A 27,369-nucleotide genomic window follows, 5' to 3' on the forward strand; every position below is an offset into this window, starting at 1 on the left:
GCTGTGGAGACAGGTCCCTGGCCACCGGGACACACAGCCGCTGGCCGCGGGCCATGACCGTGGGGACAGGTCCCAGCCACGGGGTCAGGTCCCCCCCACCTGCCAGGTCCTTTCTGCCCCTGCCTGCAGTGGGGCAGCGCGGGGTAGGGCAGAGCCAGGTGACAGCGGGGTGCAGGTCTGGGGGGGTCCCAGACTTCAGCTGCCCCCCTGTCCCGGGCCGCCCTCCTCGCTGTCTCCCCAGCGGCTGAGGTGCAGGCTGGGCTTGTCACGAGCTCCACGGGGCACCCCGTGGGTGAGGTCCCCCAGGCAGAGCCGCCTCTCCAGCAGCGAAGTGGTTAATGCCAGACGGTTTCCACCTCAGCTCTGCGGCGGGGAGAGCTCTCCTGGGCTGGTTGCTGGTCCGGGGCCAAGGGGAGGGCCGTCCTGGGGACGCGGGGCAGCCTTTGTCCCGGGATTTGGGCCCCGCACTCCAGGTGCGCTGACACCGGGGCGAGGGCGGCGGGGCCGGGACCAGCAGCCGGGAGCAGCCGGGGTGAGCCGTGGGCAGGGGCCGCGCCGGGGAGCCTCTCCGCGGGGCTCTGCTGGGAGGGAGTGGGCTCAGCCCCGGGTGGGCCCTGGCCAGCAGCGGAGCCGGGTGCTGGGGATGGACACGCTCCATGGGCTGGAGGGGCAGCAGGGAGAGGGCAGGGGTGGCCCAGGGAGTGAGGGGACACAGGGGCACAGAGGGGATGTAAACGGGGCATGGAGGGGACGTAGATGGGGCATGGAGGGCACTGCTGTGTCCCAGCACTGGCGGGAGAGGTGGGAGGCAGGGGACTCCTTTGTCTGGCAAAGATGCTCCCAGCATGCATGTTCACCCTCTTCCTTATAATTTTAAGAGCCCTTTTGACTTTCAAATCCCAAATGTGCACAGTGAGGGAGTCAGCTTCCCATTTTCCTGGGAAACAGACAGTACAGATCCAGCAGTGCCTCTGAACCTTTCCTCCCGAATGCTGAAGCCCCCTGTTAAAGGATTTCACCAGACTGTGGGTATCTCTAGGTTTGCTTTACTAACAGCTCTGTGTTGAGCCATCACCTCAGGGAGTGGCAACAGCTGACAAAAAGCGCCCACTACATATATGATATAACATACAATACACAGAGTCTTTGGTGATTTTCCAGGAACTTTCAGCTCTTAATTCATCATCAGTTTCGAAAATCCATTGTATTCCACAGTTTTGGCTAGTTCTTATCCTGCTGTTCTAATTCCTCTTCAGACACCACTGCTCACTGATGCAGTCTTCAGTCATCATAGTTACTTATCTTCTGAACAATCTTAATCATAATTCACTTTTAGACTTCTGAGAAAAGACTGAAAATGTTCTATTTAACATATACTTAATCTATGTCTAGCTTTTCATTACCTAGCTTCTCTAAATTGCTTAATCTGTCAGTATTATTCCTAGAGCACCTGTGCTCTATTAATTAAACCTATAAAACAATATCTATTTATTAATTATTTCGGCTATTAATAATATCCTAAGAGCAAAAAGTTTTCTAAAGCTTGTTCCTTTTACACCCTCCGTCCCTCCCTGAGAGGGACGCTGCAAGGTGAGGGACGTCCCCCCAGTGTTTGCAGAGCACTCCAGTGTGCCCAGTTGGACACAAACAAGTGCAAAACCAGCCCAAGCACTGTGCACAGCTGTGAACTTTCCACACCTTGAAATGGCCAGGAAATGGCTCCTTCTGGCACCATGCTGCCACATGCCTCTTCTTTAGCTCTGGAGGCATCACCACCATCTTCCCATCCCTGCTGATCAACTGAACCTGCCACCACAGCAGCAGGTATCAGTGTGGCCAGCCCCGAGGTGTTCCTGAAGGGCTGGGCAAATCCATCAGCTCCTCACGCACCTTGAATTGTTTTCCACCCGCTGGGCCCCCTCCCCATGCTCTGCGCTCCTCCTCAGGTCTTGCTGGATCTGTGTTGCCTTTGGATGTTGCTTCCTGATCAGTCAAAATGAAAATTAGTCCCTACCAGAACAGGTGGAGCCCATTTCCCCCCCCCAGTCCTGCATGCAGGATGGTGCAATTTATCACCATTTTGTATTGTTCCACTGCACAGTGCCTGGGACAGAATTTTCCAAGATGTGGGCTGGGCTGGGCTGGGGACTTTTGCCATTGCTGTGTTACCTGGAGCAGGGTAATCTCACCCCAACCACAGTTATATCTGGGCAAACTCTAGCAGGGCTGATAGGACTGGAGATGTAACAATCTAGGCATTCACCAGCTGCTTCCATGTGATCCCTTGTGGCCACAGCCACTGTACAGGGGAGGGTTCCTGCCTGTAGGGTAAGGTCTGATAAGGGTTTGCTGTACCATAGTGTACCATGACATGGGCCAGAAGAGAACAGCTGCTATCCATCATTATACACCTCATGTCATGCAGGAAATTGGTCACCTGTGTTTGCCATCGGAGATGCTGACTCCAAACAGGAACCATCATCTCCTTCAACCTTGCCAAAGGTCTTTCCTATTCAAGCCACTGACATATCCTGGTGAAAGGGCAACAGAATTTCTCTGTGTTTTTATGCACTCGCAGAAGAATTGTGTAACCAAGTGACAGCACCCAAGTGCCACCCCGATGCATTTATTGGGTTGAACCACTTCTCTAGGCTGTGTCCAGGGCTCCTGGGGCATTCACTGCTCAGCTGGAGTCTGTCTGGCAGCCTAACGCCGTGGACAGGGCTCAGCTTGGCTCCCCGCAGGCATGGAGCCTGTGCGGCTGGTGGCACAGAGCAGGGCAGGGCAGGAGGAGGAGGGTGAACTACGCATTTAGAAAAGCACATCCGGACCAGCTGTGGGGTGCTGAGCACATGGATGTGTCAGATGCTGTGTGCTGAGGCTGTTGCAGAGAACCAGACCCTTTGGCTTTGCTTCTTTGCTGCAGTTTCTTACTGATGCCTCATGGCTGATTCTGCCAGGAGCTGACCTCCGGCCAGATGAGCAGGGGATGCAGGACCTATTCTGGTCCCCAAGGGCCCCCCCACACCCCACAAGCCTTGCCTGCCCATGCAATGCTATGGCTGCCAGCATGCCAGCTTGGCTACAGGGCTGCGTGTGCCCAGGTCACCAGGAGCTTTCTGCCTGCCCTTGGGGCTGCAGGAGAGGCTTGGGGGTCACCTGCAGGCAAAGACGTTGTCCCTGCATGTCTGCTGACCTGCTGTAGCATCACCAAGAGCTGCAGAGATCTGGACCAGGCAGGAGACACATGGCTGGAGATGCTGTTCCCCTGCCTGGAGCAAAGACGACCCTCCAGGAACAGTCTGGGCCTGTTGGGCAACAGATGTGACCTGATGGTCCCAAGAATTGTAGGACAGGTTTTGTGAGAGTGAAGGGTACGATGGCAGCATGTGGGTGCTAGAGGGATGTGGCTCTGGGAATCTGCCAGGGCATGGTCCTGCTCCCAGTCTGGGACTCCTGCTAGCCACTGCTGTGCTTCCCCCAGTGATGATGCTGGGAAGGGAGATGCTGACCTGCCACCCAGCTGGTAGTTTAAGTAGGGCAGAGGGATGGACTCCAGGCTGCATGCAGAGAGGGGCCTGAAGGACTGCAGTTGAGAAGGCAGGGATGCAAAGGCCATGCTGAAAATCACCTAGGGAGAGAGTGCTCAGAAGGAGAGGGTGTCCGAGCCCCAAGACTGCAAAGAGTCTCCCATAAGAACAGTCACGCACCAGAGAATGGCTTCAAGCCCTTGAAGGGAAAGGGGAAGTCCCATTTTGACAGGTCCCCTAGCCATCCACGAGACTGCACTTCAAAACTGGCCTTGCAAATGCAGAGGTGTGAGCTGGGAGTTGGGGCTGTTCTTGCAGGTTGGAGGAGGAATGGACTACAAAGCCAAAACCGTTGCAGGTCTTCTGGCAGCCACCTGTGTCTTCAGCATCATTGCCCTCATTCTGAGCGTCGTGAATGTGAAGGATGTGTTTCTGCCTCCCAGCACCAAGGTAGGGTCCTTGGGAGGAGCGTAGCTGCCCGCTCTCGCTTGGGTGCTGGCTGCCCTTTGGTGTAGGATTTTCCCCAGGTTTCAGGCAGGCTGTGCTATTTGTCACTGAGATGGGAAAAAATTTCCGTGTGGGCTGGCACGCCAGGTCACTCTGGCAGAGTTTGATCCCTGTCACTGGCTCTATGGCACATACAGCCTTTTCACCACAGAGCACTGACAGCTCAAAGGGTTTGTGATGGGGCCTTGTCCCTGACACAGCTGGTGCTGCAGTGCCACAGGGCTTTCCCTGCTCTGGTGACACTCTTCATTTGGCCACTCGAGGTTCCTGGAGCTCCCCTCACTCTGTGGCAGGTGAAACTCCTCTGCACGTCCTGACACCCCCTGTCCCCTCTCCCTCCCGCAGTACGGTCTGGTGTTTGATGCTGGCTCCACGCACACAGCTCTCTACATCTACCGGTGGCCCGCAGACAAGGAGAACGGCACCGGCATCGTGTCCCAGGTGGAGGCCTGCACCGCGCCTGGTGAGTGCGCACCAAGGCTAGCTGGCTGCTTCATGCCAGGCATGGTAAACAGTAAATGCCCCAAAGGGCATTTATTTATCGGGCCTTTATAAATATGCAAAGGGGTATTTTTCCTATGCAAAGGTGCTGTCAGGCTTTGGCACAAGGACTGGTCTTTCTGGAGGAAAGGACCAGGCTAGTGAGGGAAGGTAGGGTCAACTAAATGGTACATGGAGCTGGGCAGGGGCTGGCAAAGGCCACCAGTCCAGGACAAAGATGCCTGGGCAGAGAGGGCTCAGAGCTCGCCTTGCCCTCAAATCCATGCTCTGCGATGGTGGTGTGGCAGTTACTGGTTAACTGCAAAGGTCTAGAAGAGGGCAAAGTATAAGGGAGAGGGTGCGTGGGCTAATGGCAATAATGGTGTGCAAATCTTGGGGGAAGGTAAATAGTGATATTTCCATCCCAGAGCCTGTCCCTACCCACCGCAGGACCATGCTGGGTGCTCAGATCCAGTGCCAGGCTCTAAAAATAGAAACTCAAGTGGTGCAAAGGGCACATTTGTGTATGTGTATGGGCTCTGTGTGCCCTCCTGCGTGTCCTCTGCAGGACAAAGGAGAGCCTGTCCCTTCCCCTTCCTTCCAAATAAGGAACTGCTCTGTTTGTCCACAAGTCCTGCAGGACTGGCTGGTCGCCTTTGAGTAGTTCGGCTTCCCTGGGATTAAGCATCCGCATCACAAGACTCACAGAGCAGCCCTCCCGCTTTGTCCAGAGGAGGAGCTCACCGCCTGCTCCCACAGTGTGCAGTGGCACACATGCTGCCTCCAGGCAGGACAGCTCTGAGAACTGCCCTTCCGGGGACACCCTTGGCAAGGGCACAACTAGCCTGGGTACATGGGGAAAAAGCCCTGGGGCTTTATGGGTGGATATGTCCCCTGCTGTCTGGTGTCCTGGCAGCACTGAGCTCGCTCCATCACGGGGTGCCCTCTTGCAGGAGAAGGCATCTCTAGCTATGCAGACAACCCCGCTGAGGCTGGAGCCAGCCTGAAGCCCTGCCTGGACAAGGCCATGAAGATCATCCCGGCAGAGCAGCAGCGGGACACCCCCACCTACCTGGGGGCCACAGCGGGCATGCGGCTGCTGAGGTACTGGCACCGCCCCGAGCCAACCACCCCCAACCCCTTCCCTACCGCGCGTTTCTGCATTGTAGCCGGGGCAGGGGGCTGGGACAGGGGGCTGGGACAGGGGGCTGCGGGTATCAGGGGCTGCTGCCCGGGCAGGCCATGGTGATGGGCAGAGCATCCACATCTGCAGTCTGCCGGGGTGTCCAGGAGAGCCGCTCGCCGTGCCCATAGAGAAACCCCCCAGCCAAGCCCAGCACCAGCCTGGCAGCAGCCCCAGAGGTGGATGAGCCTCCTCGCCAGACTTGCCTTGACCTTCCCGCATGCTTAGGCAGAGCCCGCGGGCAGCGCTTTTGGGGAGACTCCTGGTGCACCACTTGAGGGATCTGGCAGCTTGCAGGAGATGTCCTGCAGGCAGGGCAGCGATGGATGGGGATGTGCCTTGTCTCTGAGCACCACCGCTCCTCCGCAGAGGACAGCAGCCCCTTGCTGTTAGCCCTGCTCTGAAAGCTCCCTGGCCATTGCCTCCTCCGCTGCACGGTATTTATCTCCTTCCCTGGGCAGGGAGCAGAACAGCACCAAGGCTGAGCAGGTCTTCGCCGAGGTCTCCAAGGCCATTGGCAAGTACCCTGTGGACTTCCGTGGAGCTCAGATCCTCACGGGGAACGAGGAGGGCTCCTTCGGCTGGATCACCATCAACTACCTGCTGGAGACGCTTGTCAAGGTGTGAGCTTGGGGAGAGGGTGGAGGAGCGGTGTATACAGGCAGAGTATATATCCCTGTCTGAGCTACAGCCGTTTTTTTTTATTCCCAGAGGACAAAAAAATGTAGTTTCGAGCACTAATTACCCAAATGTAGCCTGTGGTTGTGAACTGCAGATTCAACTCCACTGGTGTGATTAACAGAATCAACGGTCTTTGTGTGCAGCTCAGCCTGGCCCAGTGCTCTCCACTTACATATGGGTCAATTTTGGTATCACAGGGAGGCATCGATTTTAGACCCCAGATGAAGGTGTTGTTCTTTTGCTCCTCAAAGTCTCTGGACCCCTGACGACATGCAGCAACCAAGGGGCCAGACTTCAGTGCTACATGGAGATCTTTGTGGGTCAAGGACATAGGCAGAAATGGGTTAAACAGGGAGACAGGATGTAGAAGGTCCCTCAGGGTCTTCTGAGCCCACAAAATCTTGAGGGAAGGGTCAGAGACTGTGACTCCCTCCAGTTCAGACTAACACTTGCTGTCTTATTGGGCCAGTATTCCTTTGCAGAGAAATGGGAACATCCACGGGACACAGAGGTTCTCGGAGCTCTGGACCTTGGAGGTGCCTCAACACAAATAACCTTCCAGCCTGGAGTCACCACTGAGGACAACAGCACCTCCACCTTCTTCAGGCTGTACGGCAGCAACTACTCGCTCTACACCCACAGCTACCTCTGCTACGGGCAGACGCAGGCCTTGAAGATGCTGCTGGCAGATCTCCACAAGGTACTGCATCCACTGGTCACCAGGGTCTGCTCAGCCATTTGCCATTGCCATGAAAAACGTCTTCCAGAAATTTTGGGCATGCCTGTGGAAAAAGTGTTAGGGAATTGGGAATTTTCACAAATTTAAAGACATGGGAGAGCCTTAGATTTTATCTACTGAACGAAAAAATTCTCTCATTTGGGTGACAGGTAGTGGTGGTTCCCTGCTAGGGCTCCCTTCTCCCCAGATGTTGAAATGTAATGGCATTTTTCATCATTTCCCAAGCCCATCTGTATTGTTAGGTTCTTCCCTCTCCCCATTCACTTGCCCTTCCTCAATTTCTGACTGGAAAGAGGATTCCCAACACACCTCCTGCACACCGCTCCACCACTAAGCAGTGTGCTCCTGTTTCACCTCGGGCAGAGCGCACAGCCCAGCGCTGCGGGAGACAGACATGCTCAGGGAGTGTGCAGGTGGGATGCATCTTTGGTCCTTTCAGGGCTACAGCCTGCAAGATGCAGGTGGGACAGAGCCAATGCCATGAGCAACAAGCTCTCTGTGCAGGCAGAGAACACATGCTGCCCTAAGGAGCAGGGTGCCACCCCCGTGGGGAGGCACAGGCTGGCAGTGGCATTGCCACCCCAGCACAGCTCAGTGGTGGGGCCAACAGCAGGACTGGCAAAAGCCATGGGCAGGTTAGTCATGTAAAGGATGGAACCTGCTTCTTCTCAAATCCTCCTAGGGCCTAGATCCTGCTTTTTGGAATGTCTAAACACAGGACGGGCTCTGGGGTAGGGTCTCACTGGCATTCCACACCATGCCCCATTAATGGCTCCCACTCTCTCCAGGGCAGCCCATCTTCCCAGGAGATATCACACCCCTGCTACCCCACGGGATACCAGGAGAACGTCACCACGTCAGACCTCTACAACAGTCCCTGTGTCCGTGCACCGAGCACACCCAGCCCTGCACAGGTCCTCACAGTGATAGGGACAGGGGACCCAGCAGCGTGCAGCACCGCCATCAGGAAACTCTTCAACTTCACCTGTGGGGCCAACAGGACGTGCGGGTTCAACGGGGTTTATCAGCCGCCTGTGCGGGGACAGTTCTTCGTAAGGAGCCCCCGTCCTTGTGGCAGGGGTGGGATGGAGGGTGGGCGTCTCCTCTGCCACTGGTTGTGGGAAGGGGTGGGGAGAGAGGGGACCCCAGAGCTGGTCCTATCTGCAAACCTCTTCTCCTATGTCGGGGGGTGGTTTATACCTCCTTTGATGTCCCAGCCCTCCCTGAGGGAAATGGGAAGATCTTGAGCCAGGGAGCCAGTCTGAGCTAGCTCAGAGTGCAAGCAGCACCCCCAGGGCTTGTCAACCAGCTCCAAGACTTTCTGGTAGACCAGCAGGTGGGTGCTGGATACAGAACCCTGGGAATTGCATGGGACTCTGTCCCCAGGCAAGAGGGGCCCCCAGCTCTTTTTTTAGGGTGAGGAAGGAGATGTGGCTTTTACCATCTCCCATTATCCTCCAGGCCTTCGCTGGGTTCTACTACACCTTCCACTTCTTGAACCTGACCAGCCAGCAGTCTTTCAGTGATGTCAACTCCACAATCCAGACCTTCTGCAACAAGACCTGGGCAGAGGTGAGAACCCTGTGAAGGGCAACAAGGAGCCCTGTGCTTGTCCTGTCCCAAATGTCTGCTCAGGAAGCACATGTACTGCTGTTTCCTGGGCTAGGGAGTGTTTCTGAGCATCTGTTTCATTCCCCCTTGCACTGTGTCCCCAATGGCCCCACAGCTGGTAGAGACCTTCCCACAGGAGGACAAGTTCCTACACAAATACTGCTCCATGGCGATTTATATCTTGACGCTGCTGCTTGATGGCTACAAGTTTAATGAGCACACGTGGAGCAACATCCACTTCAGCCGGCAGGTAAACACCCTGGGGGCAGTGGGAGCAGGCAGGCAGCTGCGGCTGCATCCTTGCCCGGGGCCTGAAGACATGCTCAGGAGCAGCATCCCTGCATCAGAAGTGTGTCCCTGTCTCATGGCTGCTACCCAGTGGCCCCAGCACAGCTTCACTCTTAGCTGCCCCAAACCTCCGACACCAGCTTGCTTCTCACTTACTCTGGTGTAAATGTAAGTTAATTTTAACAGGTCAGAGAAGTGCAGAACAGGATTTGGCCACTTTGGTCTCTGATGTTGGACAGAATTGACTTGAGCATCAGAGAGGTGATAGAGGTTCCATGACCCCTTAGAACCAGAATATGACCAAATTTGAAGGACCATGGGGGAGAAGGAAAGCTCAGATCCAAAATCACGTGCAGGTCGCAGAGGCACATCTGGACCAGAGCAGTGATCCGTGTTCAGCTGCCTTTTAGCCCATAGGGAGGCAGACAGGAAAGCTCGCTGTGTAACTGATGCTGGTAAGACCAGGTTCACCACAGCCAGGTCCATGTGTGAAATCACAGCTGGGGCAGCTCACAGGAGAGGTGCCTGTCAGTCCCTTGCACTGAAGCTACCAGTGCCTGGGAGAGGCACTTTTGGATGATCTCCTCTGCTCTCTCACCTCAGGCAGCAAACACAGACATTGGATGGACGCTGGGCTTCATGCTGAACTTCACCAACATGATCCCCACGGAGGCTCTGGAACAAGTCAAGGGGCACCAGCCCAGTATGTGGGCAGGTGCCGTCTCCTTCATTGTGCTGGCCACAGTGGCAGGCCTGGTGGCAGCTTTCCTCCAGTGTTTCTGGAAAACCAAGTAGCTTCCAGCCTCCTGACTAGAGGCATCCTGCCCACTAAACCAGGCAGGGAAGTGGTGCAAAAGAAGGTGGAAGGGGGAGAAGAATGAGGGCATTAGACCCATCTCCACTGCTCAGGAGGTCTAACTGGGTCATCTCTGTAAAGATGTCAAAGATGACAAAGGTGTCTTGAGCTCTTCAAGTACCTCCAAGAGGAAAAGACTCCTTTAATCTGGCTGACAAAAGCTGAAACAGACTCGGTGGCTAAATGAAGCCAGATAAATTCAAACTAGAAATAAAATCTGTCTTGTTTTTCAAATATGAAAGTCACTAACCAGCCTAGCACAGTTTCCTTGGCACTTCCAGTCCTGCTGGGCTGCTCTCCCAGCAGCCGTGGGAGGCAGTTGGTGACAGAGAGCAGTGGTGGCCAACTAAACTCTGAGGAGAGGGGTGACCTTATCTATATCTTGCCCTGTGCAAGATGTGCAAGATTTTTGTAGTATGTGACAGAATATCTTCTCAAAGACACTGTCAGCTGTCTTTAAAAATATTTACTGGCATAGCTCAGCAGAAAAAATACAAGTGGAAGTTGATTTAAGAGCTGCCAACTCTGGCTCAGGGTTTATTTTATATTCAAGTTACATAGCCCAGCTTTGTCAGACACCAAATTCATAGCAGGTTCCAGCTCCAGGCACTTGAGTGATTTAGTTAGATCAGCAGAGCCCAGCCCAGCTCAGCTCAGTTGCAGGAACTGGACACTCATTTGAGTCCTTCCAGCTCCAGCCACTGGCCCGTGCCACGCTGCTCAGCCAGCCCCTCCAAGGACATGCCAAAGCCCAGGGGGGTCTGAGTAAGGGTGTTTCCAAAACTATCTCCCCTCTGTGCTGCAAGACCCCTGCCCATGCAGCATGAAACAGTAACATCCAGGCAGGATTTAAGGGCTTAGGAGAAGAACCACAGGCATCTGGGCTGAGGAAGGGTCAGAGTCCTTTGGCTCTAGCAGATCCACAGGGCATGTGCTATGGGAGATGATACCTGGTGGTCCTAACCCAAGGTGTTATCCCATATACCCCACTGCAAACTGGTTACAAAAGCCTTTTGAAAGAGCAGCATCTCTCTCTCTGGTGGAGATAAGGATATGTGACCCAAAAACCTGGAGAACTGGGCTCTGCCTCCTGCTCACAGAGGGCAATCCTTGGCTTCTGCTCTGCTCTCATGAGACCCCCCCCTGCAGTGCTGGGTCCAGCTCTGGGGGCACCAACATCAGAAGGACACGGACCTGCTCGAGCAGGGCCACAGAGATGCTCAGGGGGCTGGAGCACCCCCCTGTGAGGACAGGCTGAGAGAGTTGGGGGGTTCAGCTGGAGAAGAGGAAGCTCTGGGGAGACCTTAGAGCAGCTCCCAGGGCTGAAAGGGGCTGCAGGAAAGGTGGGAGGGACTCTTGATCAGGGGGTGCACTCAGAGGACGAGGGATAACAGTTTTAAACTGAGTGTAGATTTAGATGAGATGTAATGAATAAGTTCTTCCCTGTGAGGCTGGTGAGGCCCTGGCACAGGCTTCCCAGAGCAGCTGTGGCTGCCCCCTCCCTGGAAGGGTTCAAAGCCAGGTTGGACGGGGCTTTGAGTAACGTGGGATAGTGGAAGGTGTCCCTGCCCATGGCAGGGGGTTAGAACTAGGTGATCTTTAAGGTGCCTTCCAACCCAAACCATTCTGTGATTCATTAGAGTGAGGCTCAGCCTTCCCAGCCTGAACTTGAACAAGAGAGATGGGGTGAAGACCTCCATTGAGAGGAACTTCTTCCCACCCAGCAGTCTGAGCCCCTGTGGTCTGAGCTGCCACATGGACATTTCCCACAGCCAAACACCAGATCCCTCCCTCTTCTCTCTGCCCTGCACAAGCACATCTTTGGCAGTATAAGCACAGGGGTTAAAGTGCCAGGTCTGGGAACAGGCTGTAGAAAATGCTGTTGGACTGCTGGAACTGACCCCATAGGATCTGTGAGTGGGGGACATCTTCTGTCCAGGTTCAGCAGAGCTCCTGGCTGTGCTGGCTGTGGCCTGAATGAGATGGGACTGTGCAATCGGGCAGGAAAAGGCTCCTGCTCACTATAGGAATGCAGCACCACAACTGGTTGGGGCTGCAAAGCATTTGGGGAAGATGCCAGTCTTGCCGTTGCAGCGTCCTTCGAGCCAGTCCTCATTCACTGGAAAGACATAAAGGAGCAGGATGAGCTCTGGCCCACATGAGCGGGGTTAGCAAGAGTTTTCATGGCTGGAATTTAACAGTGCAAGCCTAATAACAGTGTACCTCCTGAGAGAGTGAGGCTGAGACAGCACTGGAGAGGCCAGCTATTCCCCAGGCCCGCCCTGCAGCAGATTCCAAAAGCCTGCCCCAGTACAAGTCTGCAGACAGGACTGGAGAGTTACCTTCAGAGAGAATATCCAGCACGTCTCCCTTGCTGAACTCCAGGTCCCCAGGTCCCTGTGCAGGGTACGAGTGCTGGGCCAGCATCCGGTAGAGGACGGGTCTGCCCAAGTGGGAGTCTGAGTCCTGCAGGAGAAACTCAGAATGGAGGTTGCAAGGCAAAGCAGAGATTTGAGTCCAGCACAGCACAGAAGCTTGTCACAGCCCACGTACCTCGCAGCAGAGTGTCAGCCTGCCATCTGTCAGCTGCTGCCACATCTTCCCTAGATCCTCCTCTCCCGAAACTGCACCCAGTTCTTTGCCATCCGAATGCCTGTAGCTACAAGGGTTCATTAAAGCAGCTCAAATCATCTCACTTAAAGCCAAATTTAGAGGCAAGCCTAGCCCTCTACCTTCTTCAGTCTTCAAAGTCCCCTTTGTAAGCCAGCTCTGAGCTTGTCACCTTGTACAATGACATGGGGCCACCTTGCCTGCTCAGGGGGCACACACAGCACTGTTGGGGAGCAGTACTGTCACCTCCTTACCCACTTACTTGAGGGGAAGATCCTAAACTCTCCTGAGTGTTCCTGAACTCTCCCCAGGGGTGTCACAGTCAGGGAGACCTCACCCTAAGACTAACACATACTTAAACCTGACTCCCAAATTGCTCTGCATTGATCATAGTGTATCTCAAAGGCTGAGCTTAGCAGAAGAAAATCCAATATACAGTAGCTGCATCATCACAGTTTTTCCTTCTGTTTCCCCATTTCTTGACCACAGTTTCCTGGGTAAGATCCTTTGGGCCTCCAAAGCCCATGGAGCACAGGCTGTTCTCCAAACCAAAACCCATGATGAGGTTAGCCCTGCAAGGCAGGCTGTGTACTCACACCTTTGCTGAGTCTCTGCTAGAGTGCTCTGACCCCAAGTAAATGTTCCCAGGAGCCCAGATGCAGCCAGATGCCTGTATCCTCAGCGAATGGGCTGAGCACACAGGGGCGTGCACTGAGAGTGCCAGAGGGCCCGGCTGTGCCACAGCGTACCTCAGCTTCCCTCGCTCTGCCTGCTGGCCAAACCGTTGCCTCAGCAGAGCCCGCAGGGCTGGCAGAGACGGCAGCTCGCCTGCCCTCAGCACCACGGTGCACTCGCAACGCGCCTGCAGCACAACGGGTCTGTCCGTGCCGGATGAACCTTCTCCAGGGGTCAGTGGGATCTGCTGAGAGATGTGGCACCGGGGACAGTCCCGTTATTCAGACTGTGTCACCTCTCCCATCAAGAGAGGTGACATTGACACAGCCCCTTGTCTCCCTGCTACTACGTAATAGTGGTGCAACATCAAAATGCGGAATTTCAGAAGGGGAACTACAGATTCAAAGTCTGGGATCAAATGTTCCTCCCATGACCCAGGAAGCCTGTTTCTGGGTCCAATTGCACAACCCCATATGAGTAGGGCCCCAACTCCTCCAAGCCAGCTGGAGGGGTGCAGCCATATTCCCATGTTCTGCTGCCTTCTGTCTGAAGTACACCTGACAGAAAATGACTCCAAAAGCCCTACCAAGAAAGGTGGGAAAGGCACAGTGAGCAGAACTGACAGAGGTGCTGTCCCCAGGTGACACAGAAGCAACTCCAGCTCCATCACACACAGTGGTTGGTAATGGTGCATCAGAGGACATCATCCCAGAAGAATGCAAATATGAATGACCCAGACTGACAGGGACAGAAAATGCCACAGAGGAGGAGTGAGGAAAGACAGCAGGTAGTTCAAAGACAGCTCTCCTGCAAAATGGGCTGTAAAGTGCATGCCAGAGAACATTGCTGTGCCTGGGGCTCTTGGTTCCTCAGAGGGTGGAAAAAGGCCACTGCCCTGGTAAGCCTCAACCTTGGGCTGCCTCACAGAATTGTATTGTCACAAACTGGGGAGTGGTAGTGGAAAGACCACATGGGAACCTTTCTTTGGAATGGGAAAATAGGCAGAGGAAAAGTTTTTTTGGGACAGCTTAGGAATTTTGGAGGATTTTGCCAGGAATCTTGCACTTTCATAGCCTTGATTGTCTGAGGGTGTGCCAGCTTTGGCTTGTGAAACACCTTACCTTGAAGTCTGTTTGGACACTGGTATCATTTGCAGAGGCATTTTCTCCCCCAGGAGAGTCTGCAGAACAAAACAAGAGCAGAATAACAGTGCCTGTAGTCAGCAGAGGCCTCCAGCAGCTCTTCTGCAACCTGCTAGCACACAGGCAGCCACGGCTGCAGTGGGCAAGCAGCCTCCCCATGCACCCCTAAAGTGGGGAGTTTGGGCACAGCTTCATGTAACACCCAGGAGGTCCCTGACCCGGGGACTACCTGGCTCCTGCTTCACATGGAGTCGGCTGGGAGGCACCTGGGCAGGAGGGAGGGGAATCCCATTGCTGATCTTCTGCAACAGAACAACATCAGAAAGGAGTGAGCAGAAGACACAGGAGACTGTGTGTGCACAACAGAGGGTGCAGACGGTTCTAAATTTCTGGGTGTAACTTCAGAGAGAGCACCAGGGAGACCAGTTCATTAAATGGCTGGATGACGTGGGGCACTTGGGCTCTTAACAGTCTCTGCAGCTCTTGGGGGTAGCAAGGGTGATGAGCAGTTTGGTGGGACACTTCCTTGGCCTCCTGCCCCTTCCTGGGGTGCTCTTCCCGCTACCTGCTAGCTCATCTGGGAACTTGAGCTGGTTCACAGAGAGACATCCATGGAGCAAACGCCCAAGTGTATGTTATGGCCAGGAACTCCATTTTGAAGAAAAACTTAAAAAAAATCATAGCATCAGAATAATCATGTGCTTCAAAAATCTCTCACAGGAAATAGGGGGCTGAGTTGCACTTTTCTGCACTGGGTGCAGATGGAAAATGACTGGAATCATGTGTGGATATGCCTGTGGTGGAAAAAGGAGAGGAAGGGTTTTCGGCTTAGGCACATGGCCTCAAGCCAAAAATGGTGCCTATTTAGGATATTACTGTCCCACTGCAGGAGATTAACCTGCAGTGAACTAGAAATTAACTCTGCTGGTGAACTAGAAGGCATGAGCACTCTTCATCTGCTTCTGTGCTACCGTGAGTGGCTGTAGCCATCACGGGAGCAGGCTGGATGAACGTGTCAAGCCCTCAAACTCATCATTGTGTTCCAGTGCCTCAACAAGTTACGGTGGGTCAGGAGAGCTGTGGCAGCTGCTCATCTTTGTGTGCTCCATCAGCCCATGGCAACTAAGAGATAACAACACCCAGATCAGCTTGTGATGCAACCCACTGTGGCTTGGCTGTATGTCCAAGCCCCCAGGTTTTGCTGTAAAGAGATCCAATGTATACCAAAAAAAAGGATTTTTCCCACTCTTAACTCTTCTGTTGTTCCTGTTCAAGACCACTTGGTCTTCAGTCAAGGTGTCTCACTGTTTCACACTCTAGGTTTCTCTTACACAGCTGCCCTATCTTGTAATAGTCTTACAAATGAACGTCCCAAGGTATCTCTTGGTCCCTTCCTCAGCGCTGATTGCAAGGTTGGCAGCTCACCCATTTATCCATCTTTGAGGCAGGCTCCAGGAGAGAGCTTGGTATGCGCAGCTTCTGCAGGACACAAAGCAGAGCAGCGTGAGACAGGAGCCGCTGCTGTGGCAGATGCAGCCCCAGACTACCCAGCCCCATCTTCTGTCAGCCCCACTCAACACTGCTTCTGCCCTTGCAAACCACCACTGCCTGCTCGCCCTACTGCAACACGAATGTACCCAGGGGAGGCCCAGTGTCGCATACAGTAGCCCATGTGGCTTGTGGCTCAGAAATTGCTGAACAAAATCCAGTGGTCCTTTTGCATCTTTTTCTGCTGAAAGCAGTGCTGCTAAATTGAGTGGCTGCAATGGAACAGACCAAACACCCACCAAGCCCAACAGCCTGCTCCTGAAACAGATGCTTAGGAAGAGAACAACAAGGATGTCAAGGGATACCAGTCCAGCAGCACTTCTGTGTCCTCTGGCAATCATTGCTATAAAGCTATTCATTTCAACTGATCATTGTGAGTAATTATGCTTTTTTATTTTTGAACCCAGTGTCTACTATTTTACTTTTTTTGACTTTGAAATTCATCTGACACTTCACTGAGCAGTCAACCAGCACATTCAAATACTTCTGTAACTATTCCCTGTTAGCTCCAGATGCTTCAGGCTATGCTGAATGGTTTCATTGTTTGTCACGGAACATGGTTACCTTAAGAAGCACTATATAACTTTCCCTATTACTGTATCACTTAGGAATATGCTAAATGCTTAGGTCACAGCATATTCTCAGTAGGGACATACTTTAATTAAAAAAAAACCCAACAAAAAACCACTAAACCTGTTCATTTATTCCCACCCTTCGCTTCTATATTTTAACCTGTTATCAGTCCTCACATCACACTACCTCTCTTGCTCAAACAGCTCATTGTTTTTTTAGTGGTCTTGTGAAGAATTAGTTTACTTTTTTTTTTTAAATACAGGCAGATAATACATTCACTGGCTCAACCTAACCCAGGTATGCATTGGCTCTTTCAAAGGACTTACACAGACATGTGAGAAATGGCTTCTGTCAACAAAAGACTTTCTATGTTGTCATATTTATGTGTTTCTATTCAATCCATTTACACTATAGTTCCCTATTCTGCAGAAAGATGTCCGATTTGCTGGGCTTTAATTCCTTAGGGCTTCTCTAGAGCCCTTTATAAAACCTGCTGGCACAGCTGAAACCCTCCCAAAACCTTCCCAAACTTAATTTAACAGAGGCACTACCACCAGGTAAAGGACCAATCTGTCTCTTTGCCTGGGTTAGAGCTCTCAAGTGACAGATACTGCTGCTCTAAATGGTAGGCCTTCGTGAGGTCTGTTATCCTACACGATTCCACAATAGGATCCTGTATGGTGGAGAGCACAAGTGCCCCAAAAGATGCCCTTGTAGAGCTACAGAGGGGAATGGAAGAAGCTGGTGGGAACCAGGTGTCAGAGAAATCTATGGTTAGCAACTGGTCTGTGGAAATGAGCTTCTGAACTCATCTGCTCTGCAGTGCTACAGGGGGGTCACCAGGGAATGTGCTCACAGGATTGCAGCAAACTCCTGTTTTCAGGCAGGGCTGTGGTCTCTGTGGTGGGGGTGGGCTGGGAAGCCCCCCACATTCCTTACCTGTCCATCATGTATGGCTGTAGCCCAGCCATCTGCTCCTCTCGCCAGCACAAAGACCAAACTGCTGGCTCTCACTGCTGACTCCGAGTCCTCGGGGTAATAGCGGGACAAAACTCGGTAGTAGCCTGACTCACTGTCTCTGGAAAGAAAGAATGAGAGCACCTTTACCAACCCTGCAGTTCTGATGCTGGATGGCTTTGATCCATAGCACTGCACTGATCCAAATGGGCACGTGCCAGGAGTTTCAGGTGTTGGGAAGTTATGAATTCCATGGCTACTCTTTGGCCCAACTGGGAACAAAAGGACTTTGGAAAACACTGATTTCCCAAATGCAACTGCCTCGTTTTCATTGTAATGACAGACATTCTCCAGATCAAAACAATTATTAAACTCAGCCCTGAAGTACTGCTGGCACGATATCACCAAAACAAAGTACTTCCATGTTTTTTTAACCAAGGCTGATTTTGGCTCAGGACAACAGGATTGGAAGTGAGTATTTGGAAACCTTGTCCTGGGAACTGGACCTGGGCAGGTCACACAGCCTCTCTCTGCTTCCATTCTCCAGCCATGGCATGACCCATGCCTGTCTCCCAAGACTACTGGATCAACTCCTGCAAACTGCCCTGAGATTCTTGCATGAGAGGTGCCACTGAACTGCAGTGTCTTTTGCAGCCACACAAGCCTTTGCATGTTTGTCATTCACTCCACCCTTAGTGAGAAGTGGGTGTGAATCCCGCAGAATCTTCAGACAAATGCATCAGAGAACAAAACATGACTTTCTGAACAGAAATAGCAAGAGAAGAGTTAGACCAAGGTGGAACTGAATACTTACTGCAGAGTGTCAGCACTGGGTTCATAAAAGCCCTGTTTCTGTGGGATGAACAACAGCATCTATCTGTAAACAGTACTTTATACAGCAACAGTGCCACCATATTTACTGTCCCTCTGAATACCACACTGTGGTATTTTGTCTTTAACCACATTTGTCACACCCAGATAGAATTTTGATGCTCCACACCTTACCAGGATGTACCTTCTATTTCTCCCCCAATCTGTCTTTATCCCATCAGGAGGTGAGTAACAAAATCTTTCTCCCGACCCTTGGTTCTAAGAAATTCATATTACAGTGCAAGGTAGTCATGATTATGCTGACAAATTTACTAAAGTGCTGGGAAAATGTGTGTTGAGCACAGCAAAGTGTCCACTGCTGTTTGACATGGCAAAGAGACAAAAATGCATCTTCAGAGGCTGGAGATTCACATCACAATGCTGAAGCCCACCACCTGGCTTTGAATGGCCCCATGGATCTAGTGTGATATTGCATTGTTTTTTCCAACAGTATGTTCTTACCCTGATGGTGTTAGGATCTGAGGCCTACCTGGAGCTCGAGGACAGCTCCTTTACAGCTATGTCTTGCTCACCTGAGGCCTGAGAGGCTCGAAGCCAATGTACTCATCATTGGGAATGATGGAGGAGATCACCTGTCAGAGGACAAAGTAATGACTGAATCCAGGCTGGATGAAGAGACTCTTAAACTTCATGCAAACTTATCTATTCAGACCCATTTTCTTCTGACACCCTAAGGTCAGACATAAAGTGGAACCATGCACATAGTGGAAGAAGCAAGAGCTGAATTCCCAAAATGGCTTTAACTGTTCATGTCCCTGTTTTTTCAATCTTTCCCAGGTTTCTTTAAAAGTATGTGAATTAATTACTTTCCCTTTTCTTTATTCATGTTGGAGCTCTCTGGCCTGTGCCACTTCTGATGACTGCACTGGTCACAGAAGGGATCAGAGGAATTCTCTGCTGACTTGCATTAAGGGATGTGACAAAGCATTTGTCTCCCAGGTGTCTGCCTGTCCCACTGGGAATGCAGTAGTGAGTAGGAGCACACTGGAAGAATGTACTTCTCTTGAAAATGTCATTGTCAGCAAAAGGACAACCATAGACTTCCCTAAGTACCTGCTCGGCTTTTTCAAAGTTTAAAGTGACCAAGATTGGGAAGGTTTTTTAGCACCAACGTGCACTGTTGATAGAAGAAGTGGCAATGCTAAGAAATTTTGGCTTCCGTGTCCCAGATTCCTTGAGTAGCTACAAGCCCTGACAATTCTGCTCTTGGGTCTCCATCAGTGCAGTGATCAGTGGAGTGGCCAACAGTAATGCTCTCTGGAGATGTCAGAAGGTGGGATTTTAATCTCCTTGCTGTTATTCTTAACAGTTACATGCCTGTTACCTTGGGTTTACCCAGGAAATCTTTTGAATCCAGCTGTTCAACTTCCTTCTTCCGTGGTCTGAAAAATTCCCCAAGCGGAACCTGCATGGGCTCTAAAAACAAATGGTCCTAGGGCAGGGAAAGTAGATAAGGGAAAAGCCATCAATTAATATTAAATGAAACATAACAGCAGTGAAAAACAAATATAGCTTCCCTATGTGTGCAAGATCAGCTCCAGTAAGACACTGGGGCAAAAATTATGGCTGTGAACTTGAAAAAGGTCACTCAGGTTTAACAAACACATGCAAACTAAGAGCTCAGCAGCCACTACCCAGTGTTGAGTCAAAGACTAACTCCACAGGCATTGGATGGCTGGGGAGGGAGGGCAGTGGAGTGAGGTCTATTAAACAAATCTTCTAAGCAGTTTTTCTATTTGACTTCAAATTTTTTTTGTTCCTCTGTTCAATCACTGAGTAGCATGCAATACCAAATATAAATAATACACTAATGTAAAGCACAAACACAATCCTAGAAGAGATGATCAGATTAAAAAAAAGCATATCTTAGAAAGGATACAAAAAAGACAAGGAAGTACGGAGGTAATAAAATAGTGAACCCTCCAGGAAGAGTAAATCAGAGATCTGCAAGTTGTTCCTGATCGTAAGAGAGCCTAACAGGAAACTATTACTTAGAACCAACCCTGGAAACAGTTTTACACTCCACTTAAGCTCTAAATGTGATTGTCAGTAATATCTGAGCTGCCACCAATTGCTACTGAGGCCAAAGGGACTCAAAGAAGTCAGCCAGTGTCCTGAAAAGGGAGAACCTCCAAATCCATACTTGTAGGGATTCTGCAGTTGACCACTGCAAAGGGCAACTTGCTTTTCAGTACAAGTACAAATAGAACTACGCTCCTGAACAGCAGGGACTAGAAAACAACCTCCCTAAACTGAGAGGTTATCCTGTAATTCTCCAGTGTGGGTTTCTGTGCTATGAAGCTCCTGGGGGTGATGGAGTTACTTGATTAGCTGAAACACTAGTTTGGTAGAGCATCACATAAAAATTGCTTAGACTCTGTTACCAGGTGACCAAGCAGGTGGGTAGACATGAAAACCCAAACATGCAACAATTAGCACATTCTTACCTTGTATTTCTTAACTTAAGGCCAATGCACATACCGAGGAATACACAGAGGTGGTCTTACCTGCACCCGCTCAAGGGCCAGGTCCAGGATTGCTGTTCTTCCTTCAGGCCTCCATACAACGGCCTTATCTAGGGTGACCCTGGCCTCCTGCCACTGCTGCAGCCGGCACTGTGCTGCTGCAGTGCTGTACAGCACCTGGAGTGGGCAGAGAGGGAGCAGAACTCAGAGGGCTGAGGTCAAGCAGACACCCAACATGACTTACTGAACTCAGAAAGAAACATGGACCAGGTACTGAAACACCACAGATACACCAACAGTACCAACCTACTTCCCACTAGCTACAGGAAAGGCACTCTGAGCAGCACAGATGAAAAAACTTCGCAATCAGCGTGGAAAGACATAAAATCTGTACCTCCAGGCTAGCTCCTGGGTGTGCTGGAGCTGCCAGCTCTGTTGAAGGCAAGGAGAGGCATGGTGAACACCAGATGAAGGCTCTGGTACCACACAACTTCTAATCTTATCCTTCCTGTATCTGAAAGGCCAGGAAGGGTTTTCTTCTATGTGCAACTAGGTAAAATTTTCTGCTGTGCAGAATAATTCTGACTCCTTTTCCCTACAGAATAATTGAACTGAAACTATTGTAGTGGGCTGTGAATGTGCAAATTGTCAGCTGTAGCTTGTTACCCTTTAGCAGCATGTAAGTACGTTCAGTGGTGAAGTGGCAAAGTGTGGGAGTATTACAGGCTGAGTGTTGGGAAGCCTTGATCTATATGCTGAATTAGGAGTGGGAGATCTCTTGTTGCTGGCCAACAGTCAGTGTATGGAAAAGCTACTGGCCTAGAAGGCAGAAGTGTGGCTTAACAGACTCGCTGTCAGATAGCTTGCTATCTTATATGATAATGTTATCAGGTTGTAAATTGCTATCTAGAGTGCTGGGGACAGAAGTGCAACTAATAGGATGCTTTTCCTTTGCTCCTTAATCGTGACAGAAGACTGGTGTTTTGTGGGTGGTGGAGAGTGGCATCTTGAACATCTACAGGAAGAGCAGTGATGCTTGCTCTTGGAGAGGCAAGGCAGCACTTGCTCTGCTCAGAAGTGCTATAGCCTTGCAAGAGGCAAGTATTGCTGGATTTTCAAACCCTACAGCATATCTCCCTCGAGAAGATCAGATACAGCACATGAGAGGCTATGCATGTGGAAAGCTGATGGCACAGTTCTGCAGGACAGTGCTTCTGTATTTTTAAAAATGAGCTGCAAGTAGATGTGTGTTCACACCCGAAACGGTACCAACCCCCTCCGGATGGCCTCGGGGCACTCCTGCAGCCCTGCACCTTTTAAAGGGAACCTACTGTTTCTAAGTGTGTGTGAGCTCAGAGAAGGCAGTGCTATGGCCCTGAAACTGTTAAAAACAATGGTGTTTGGGTAATACCAGAGATGCCACGGATGGCTTCTTCCTGCCAGGTGTAAGGTGCATGAAAATTGACTGAGACTGAATGACAGGTTTCTAGGTATGCTTGACTTGAGTTGCACAATGACTCCTCATTCTTGCGGAAGTAAAGAATTAAATACTCTTTCCTCTATTTGCTTTTCAGCCTGTGTGTGCGGACTCAGGACTGAAGACAAAATGAAGACTTGCAGTAAGGTACAGTTTCTAAAAGTCTTTTACATTCCAAATATTACAAATATTCACAATCCAATCAGACTTGGATCTTTTTTGAACAGGATGTGGCAGGTTGACAGTTTAAGTGCTGCAGAGTGAAGCATTACAGAAGCAAAACACAACTTGCAGCCCAGTGTGTAAGTTCAGACACAGAGGTAATGTTAAACCAGTTACTACAGTTGCAAAGACAGTCTTTCATGCATGTAGGTTTCTTAGAGTCTTCATCATGGACCAGTTTAGTTTCTATCTGTCTATACTTCAACCCATTTCAGCTTTCAGAGCTGAGGAGTTCAAAAAACTTACATGCATATTTACAAGCATGTAAGTGTAAATATTACATGCATTGATAAGCTAAAAAACCACCAAAATACAAAAATTTTAAACTGAGTACTTTGCTAAACTCCTCATACATGACATTATTTTATGACTTTAAATTCCTTTAAAAAAAAAATGTGAGCAGAAATTTTCTACTGTTCTAATGTACTGTCTTGCAAATGCACACTGCTGAAGACCTGATGAATACACCCAACAGAGGGGAAGGACTACTGAGACAGGTTGACTCTTACCTCCCATGCATAGAGTATGTGCCTGAGCCCCAGCTGCTTGTAATCGATGAAGGGATTTTTTCTTAGATGACTGAAAGCCATATGATAGTCAGAGAGAGCTTCTTCATACCTACAATGCAGAGATGGCAAAAAAATGAGAGTAAAAGAAGCTGAAGACTCTAATTAGAAGTTCAAAAATCAAGCTAGCAAAACGCATGTATTCTTCTGTGTAGCCTGGATGAGGAGCATCAGAGACATGCCATCTTGTGAGCACAGAAAAATCCTTGTACTCTCCTTATTGGTAGTTAGTACAAAAGAAACATGGTGTGTCTGGGATTATCTGCACAGTTTTACTGATTGGGATGAACTGTAGGTTTTGATACCTGAAATAGTCACAATTCCAAGGAAGAGAAAATGTAAAGAGCAGAGATTAACAAATGCTGTGAGCTCCTTGCCCAGCTGGCTGCTTTGTCCCAGCAGATGCCTCGGGGGAGAAGCAAGGGCTGGGACCCCCCTGCTGATGGTGAGCAGCCAAGTGTACATGCATGGCCAGAGCAATGCGTGCAGAAATTTAGAGAAACTCCCAGGATAAGGAGGGAATGAGTCTATATTTACACCAGCTACGCAACTGAAATCAAAATGGGTTCCACTGAGGCTGCAGGTGGTGAAGAAAGGTTCAGGAAGGGCTGTGCAGCAGTGACACAACCAAAAGCAAGTGAGCATGGCCAAGAGAAGGTGCCCGGGGGATGTGGGTGGTGGGAACAGCATCTGGTGATAAAAGGTGCCATGGGGTGCTGGTGGCTGTCACCTCCTCGGGCAGGAGGCGCGTCTGCCAGCTGTGCTGCCCCTGACCTGCTGCACAGCGTGTGTGCTCAGGGCAGGGTTGCTTCCCTTTGGCCGCAGCTCAGCGCCGGAGCAGAGTGGAGCAGCTCCAACGTGCCGGCCGAGGCTCCACCACCCCCGACAGCAGCTCTGCCGGCAGAGGCACAGAGTGTGCAGCTGCCTGACAGGCTGGCTTGGGAGTGCAGAACTGCTCACTTTACCTCCAAGAAATAGTAATTTTGGGGAAATTAAGGTCTGGAAAATATGGAGAAAATAACAGGAAAGAGAATTACCAAACTTCAAAGGTAAGAAGGGATCTGTAAAGTCCTCTACCCACCTCTCTGGGCAGGATGTCATTATGATTTAACCATGGAAACAACGAATAATCAATCCCATGACACTGGTGGAGAAATTCCAATGTTAAAACAATAAGACTGAGATCAGGCCTACAAAATCCCCTGTCAGCAGAGAGTGAGAGTCAGACACTGTGGGCAGACTTCATTTTTAGGAAGGCCAGACTCGCATATACCATGTGAAGATACACCAAGCAGTGCAATTGTGTATTTTTTCATTCCCAAAGAAAATCTGAATGGCAATGTAACCTCCCGGCAGCCCTGCATACAGAAGCTGCTTCTTTGTCTGTGTGTACAGGACAGTAATGTCATGTATTAGTATTGGTGCCCTGAGTGTGTAGCTTGTATCTTCTCAGCCTTACTGGAAATCATAGAATCATCCTCCAACCAATCATTCAGGTTGGAAGAGACCCTTGGGATCATCGAGTCCAATCATCAGCCCTATTTTACAAAGTTCTCTCCTACACCACATCCCCCAACATCTCATCTAAACAACCCTTAAAGACATCCAGGGATGGTGCCTCCACCACCTCCCTGGGCAGTCTATTCCACTGCCTGACCACTCTTTCTGTGAAAATTTTTTTTCCTTATGTCCAGTCTAAAGCTCCCCTGTTGGAGTTTAAAGCCACTGCTTTAAGAGATAAGCCTTGCTGACCTGTGACATGGCCAAACTAGACCTCATGAACTGATTAAGATTGCTGGAAGAAGTGAATTTTAGAATCATTTAGGTTTAGGAATAAAGTATGACTAAAAGGAGAAAACCAGACTGAAATGGACATGTCTCACTTACATCTCCAGCTGCAGATGGACAAGCCCTCTCTGAAAGAAGCCGACAGCTAGGGAGTTGTCCTTCGCAATGGTTTCACTGAATGCCTAAGGAGGAAAACGGACACATCCCGAGGATCAGATAGGATCTCTCCTGTCAATGCCTGGGTGTACACACCCATACAGGCACATCCAAGCTGCACTGAGTGCAGAAGCTGTCCCTGGGCTCCTCGTGAGCAGCTCCTCCAGACTGATGAGCTCAGGGCTGTGATCTGGGCTGAGGGGCACGAGGCAGCTCCAAGCCATCTTTCAGATCTTGGCTCTGTATGAGCTGAACTTCAGATTTTTTTCCTTCCTTGGTAAAATGGACTGGACATAAATGAGCTATGTTGGCCGACTGGCATCTTGTAATGAGAAAGCTGTGTTGCCTGGAGCAGAGTTTGCCCTGACAGTGGGAGCAGCAGGACTAGCCAGGCTGGGGAAAGCAGTTTGAAGCAGCCTACAGTGATGAGTACATTAAAGGATGCAAGGGAGAAAGCTGAAGGGTTTCACACAGTGCACCTATAAGTCAGTATTTCTGGTCTAGTTTCATAGCTAAATATAGGCAAGTATTAGCAAAGCTAGTAGCAGCTCATGGCTAATGGTTCAAAGTAATACTGTGCTGGGAAAATTGTCTTAATGTCTTTCTGAGAAAGCTAGGTGTGCTCCTTCCCTTATCATTGCAAAGAGATGGTATGTAGATAACAAATCAAGCCTGAAACTTCAGACTTTCCTGATACTACCTAGACAAGGATAGCATTGCAGGGGTGAAAATATGTTGCAGGAGGTCAGGGAGTGACTGTGCCTCTTGTGATGGTGGCTGGCTTCTCCTGTGACTCTGACAGCACACCTTGCTTTAACAGTCTGCTTTACTGTGCTATAAAAGAGAAAAAATAAACAACTAACTGTTGACCTACATGGAAGCACAGTCAAGCTTCTTCCCAGTCAGCACCCATTCATCAGGGCTAAAAAATCTCTCTTGGGCACCATCGTGCCCTGTTTGCTATTGTACCTTATAGCAACTGCTCTGCCTGGGGCTCCATGGCTCTGCCCTAGCCCCTCCAGCACAGCCTGAGCTCTTCTTTGTGCTACTTAAGCAATGGCTTATGTGCAGCTCCTCACCGGGCAGCCAGCCAGAGATGCAGACACAGAATCCCAGAATAATCTCAGTTGGAAAAGCCCCTGAAGCTCCTCCAGTCCAACCATTAACCTCACACTGACTGTTCCCAACTCCACCAGATCCCTCAGCGCTGGCTCAGCCCGACTCTTCAACCCCTCCAGGGATCCCGGGGACTCCCCCCTGCCCTGGGCAGCCCATTCCAACGCCCAACAGCCCCTTCTGCACAGAAATCCTTCCTCAGAGCCAGCCTGACCCTGCCCTGGGCAGCTTGAGGCCATTCCCTCTGGGCCTGGTGCTGGTTCCTTGGCTCCAGAGACTCATCCCCCCTCTCTGCCCCCTCCTGGCAGGGAGTTGCAGAGGGCCAGGAGGTCTCCCCTCAGCCTCCTCTTCTCCAGACTGAACCCCCCCAGTTCCCTCAGCCGCTCCCCAGCAGACCCGTGCTCCAGACTCTGATACATTAGATGCTGTAATTAAAAGGCTTTTCTTCTGGGCTCTTGCCAGCCTGCCCCAGCGCTGGTAGCTGCTCTCCCTTCCCGAAGGGCAGCAGCTTTTCAGCACAGCGGCTTCTTTTTGTCAGCCTCGGGGGTCGCAGGTGGCTGCAGGGCTCCTGTGCCCCGCACCACTCGCGTCCCTGCGATCAGCTGCACGCGCAGGGCAAGAAACGCCGGATTTTCATTAGTTTGACTTCCAGCATTATTCCCTCCAAAGACGGGCAGGTTGCGCTGCCCGTTGCAGCGTCCCCCCCGTCCCTCTGCGGGGCTCTCCCAGCCCGGTGGAGTCCCGCTCACCCGCAGGGCCTCCCCCGGCCTCCCGGCCAGCAGCTGCGCGCAGCCCATGTTGAAGCAGATCCTGGCCGGCGGCTCCGGGATGCCGCCGAAGATGGCCAGGGCGCCGTCCCAGTCCCCGCCGTCGGCCGCCAGCACGCCCTGGTGCCAGCGCCTCACCAGCTCCCGGTACGCCATGGCCCGCCGCTGGGTCCGCCTGCCGGCGCGGCCTCACCTACCGGGCGCGGCCCCCGGACTTCCTCGTCCGCCCGCTCCCCGCCCTCCCCCGATGGCCTCGGGTCTGTGTGGCGGGGAAACCGCCCGCGGCCCCCCCGTGCCAGGGGGCACCGACCCGCCCGGGGCAGCGAGCGCAGGGGCTGCCAGCGGAGCGGGGGCTCGCTCGGCCTCTGGCGGTGAAGGGCAACGGAAAAACCTCCAGAAGAAAGCCGGTGGCAGTGCAGTGAGCGGCCAGGACTGGCGCTGCCCATCGGGCGGGCTTTGGCGCTGTTTTAATTAAATATTCCCACAGACATACATTAGCGCGCGTTAGCTACAGTAAGCACAGTAGGAATACGAGCGCCGC

General features: G+C 51.4%; 2 protein-coding genes across 5 annotated transcripts; one reads left to right on the forward strand and one right to left on the reverse strand.

Moving 5' to 3' along the window:
- The first annotated feature begins 430 nt into the window (after window positions 1–430).
- LOC141968537 (ectonucleoside triphosphate diphosphohydrolase 8-like) lies at window positions 431–25,664 on the forward strand. Of its 4 annotated transcripts, XM_074923309.1 has the most exons (12): window positions 431–532; window positions 3,849–3,980; window positions 4,383–4,500; window positions 5,150–5,366; window positions 5,471–5,621; window positions 6,162–6,321; window positions 6,851–7,081; window positions 7,909–8,172; window positions 8,582–8,692; window positions 8,847–8,981; window positions 22,311–22,360; window positions 24,897–25,664. In XM_074923309.1, the coding sequence occupies exons 2-11, from the start codon at window positions 3,955–3,957 to the stop codon at window positions 22,344–22,346; spliced, it is 1,449 nt and encodes a 482-aa protein (XP_074779410.1). In that variant the 5' UTR covers window positions 431–532; window positions 3,849–3,954; the 3' UTR covers window positions 22,347–22,360; window positions 24,897–25,664. The 4 variants fall into 4 exon arrangements, with proteins under 4 accessions (XP_074779410.1, XP_074779408.1, XP_074779407.1 ...); XM_074923307.1 differs by lacking the exons at window positions 22,311–22,360; window positions 24,897–25,664 and adding an exon at window positions 15,349–15,554; XM_074923306.1 differs by lacking the exons at window positions 22,311–22,360; window positions 24,897–25,664 and adding an exon at window positions 9,623–10,102.
- NOXA1 (NADPH oxidase activator 1) lies at window positions 10,380–27,193 on the reverse strand. The gene is made up of 15 exons (XM_074923310.1): window positions 26,811–27,193; window positions 24,889–24,971; window positions 22,945–23,053; window positions 20,779–20,913; window positions 19,596–19,703; window positions 18,784–18,843; window positions 18,195–18,232; window positions 17,363–17,501; window positions 15,728–15,781; window positions 14,532–14,604; window positions 14,282–14,340; window positions 13,235–13,404; window positions 12,429–12,534; window positions 12,218–12,341; window positions 10,380–11,994 (listed from the first exon to the last, which is right to left on the reverse strand). The coding sequence occupies exons 1-15, from the start codon at window positions 26,982–26,984 to the stop codon at window positions 11,897–11,899; spliced, it is 1,530 nt and encodes a 509-aa protein (XP_074779411.1). The 5' UTR covers window positions 26,985–27,193; the 3' UTR covers window positions 10,380–11,896.
- Window positions 27,194–27,369: the final 176 nt, after the last annotated feature.

Source organism: Athene noctua, chromosome 20 (assembly GCF_965140245.1).
Source record: "Athene noctua chromosome 20, bAthNoc1.hap1.1, whole genome shotgun sequence".
Lineage (NCBI taxonomy): Eukaryota > Metazoa > Chordata > Aves > Strigiformes > Strigidae > Athene > Athene noctua.

Coding starts and splice junctions, on each gene's coding strand:
- LOC141968537 (XM_074923306.1), top strand. CDS start 3,955: ATGTGTTTCTGCCTCCCAGCACCAAG. Junction 3,981..4,382: donor TTCTGCCTCCCAGCACCAAG/GTAGGGTCCTTG, acceptor TCCCTCCCGCAG/TACGGTCTGGTGTTTGATGC. Junction 8,173..8,581: donor CTGTGCGGGGACAGTTCTTC/GTAAGGAGCCCC, acceptor ATTATCCTCCAG/GCCTTCGCTGGGTTCTACTA.
- NOXA1 (XM_074923310.1), bottom strand. CDS start 26,984: ATGGCGTACCGGGAGCTGGTGAGGCGCTGGCACCAGGGCGTGCTGGCG. Junction 14,341..14,531: donor CCATGTGAAGCAGGAGCCAG/GTAGTCCCCGGG, acceptor TTTGTTCTGCAG/ACTCTCCTGGGGGAGAAAAT. Junction 12,342..12,428: donor GGCTGACACTCTGCTGCGAG/GTACGTGGGCTG, acceptor TTTCTCCTGCAG/GACTCAGACTCCCACTTGGG.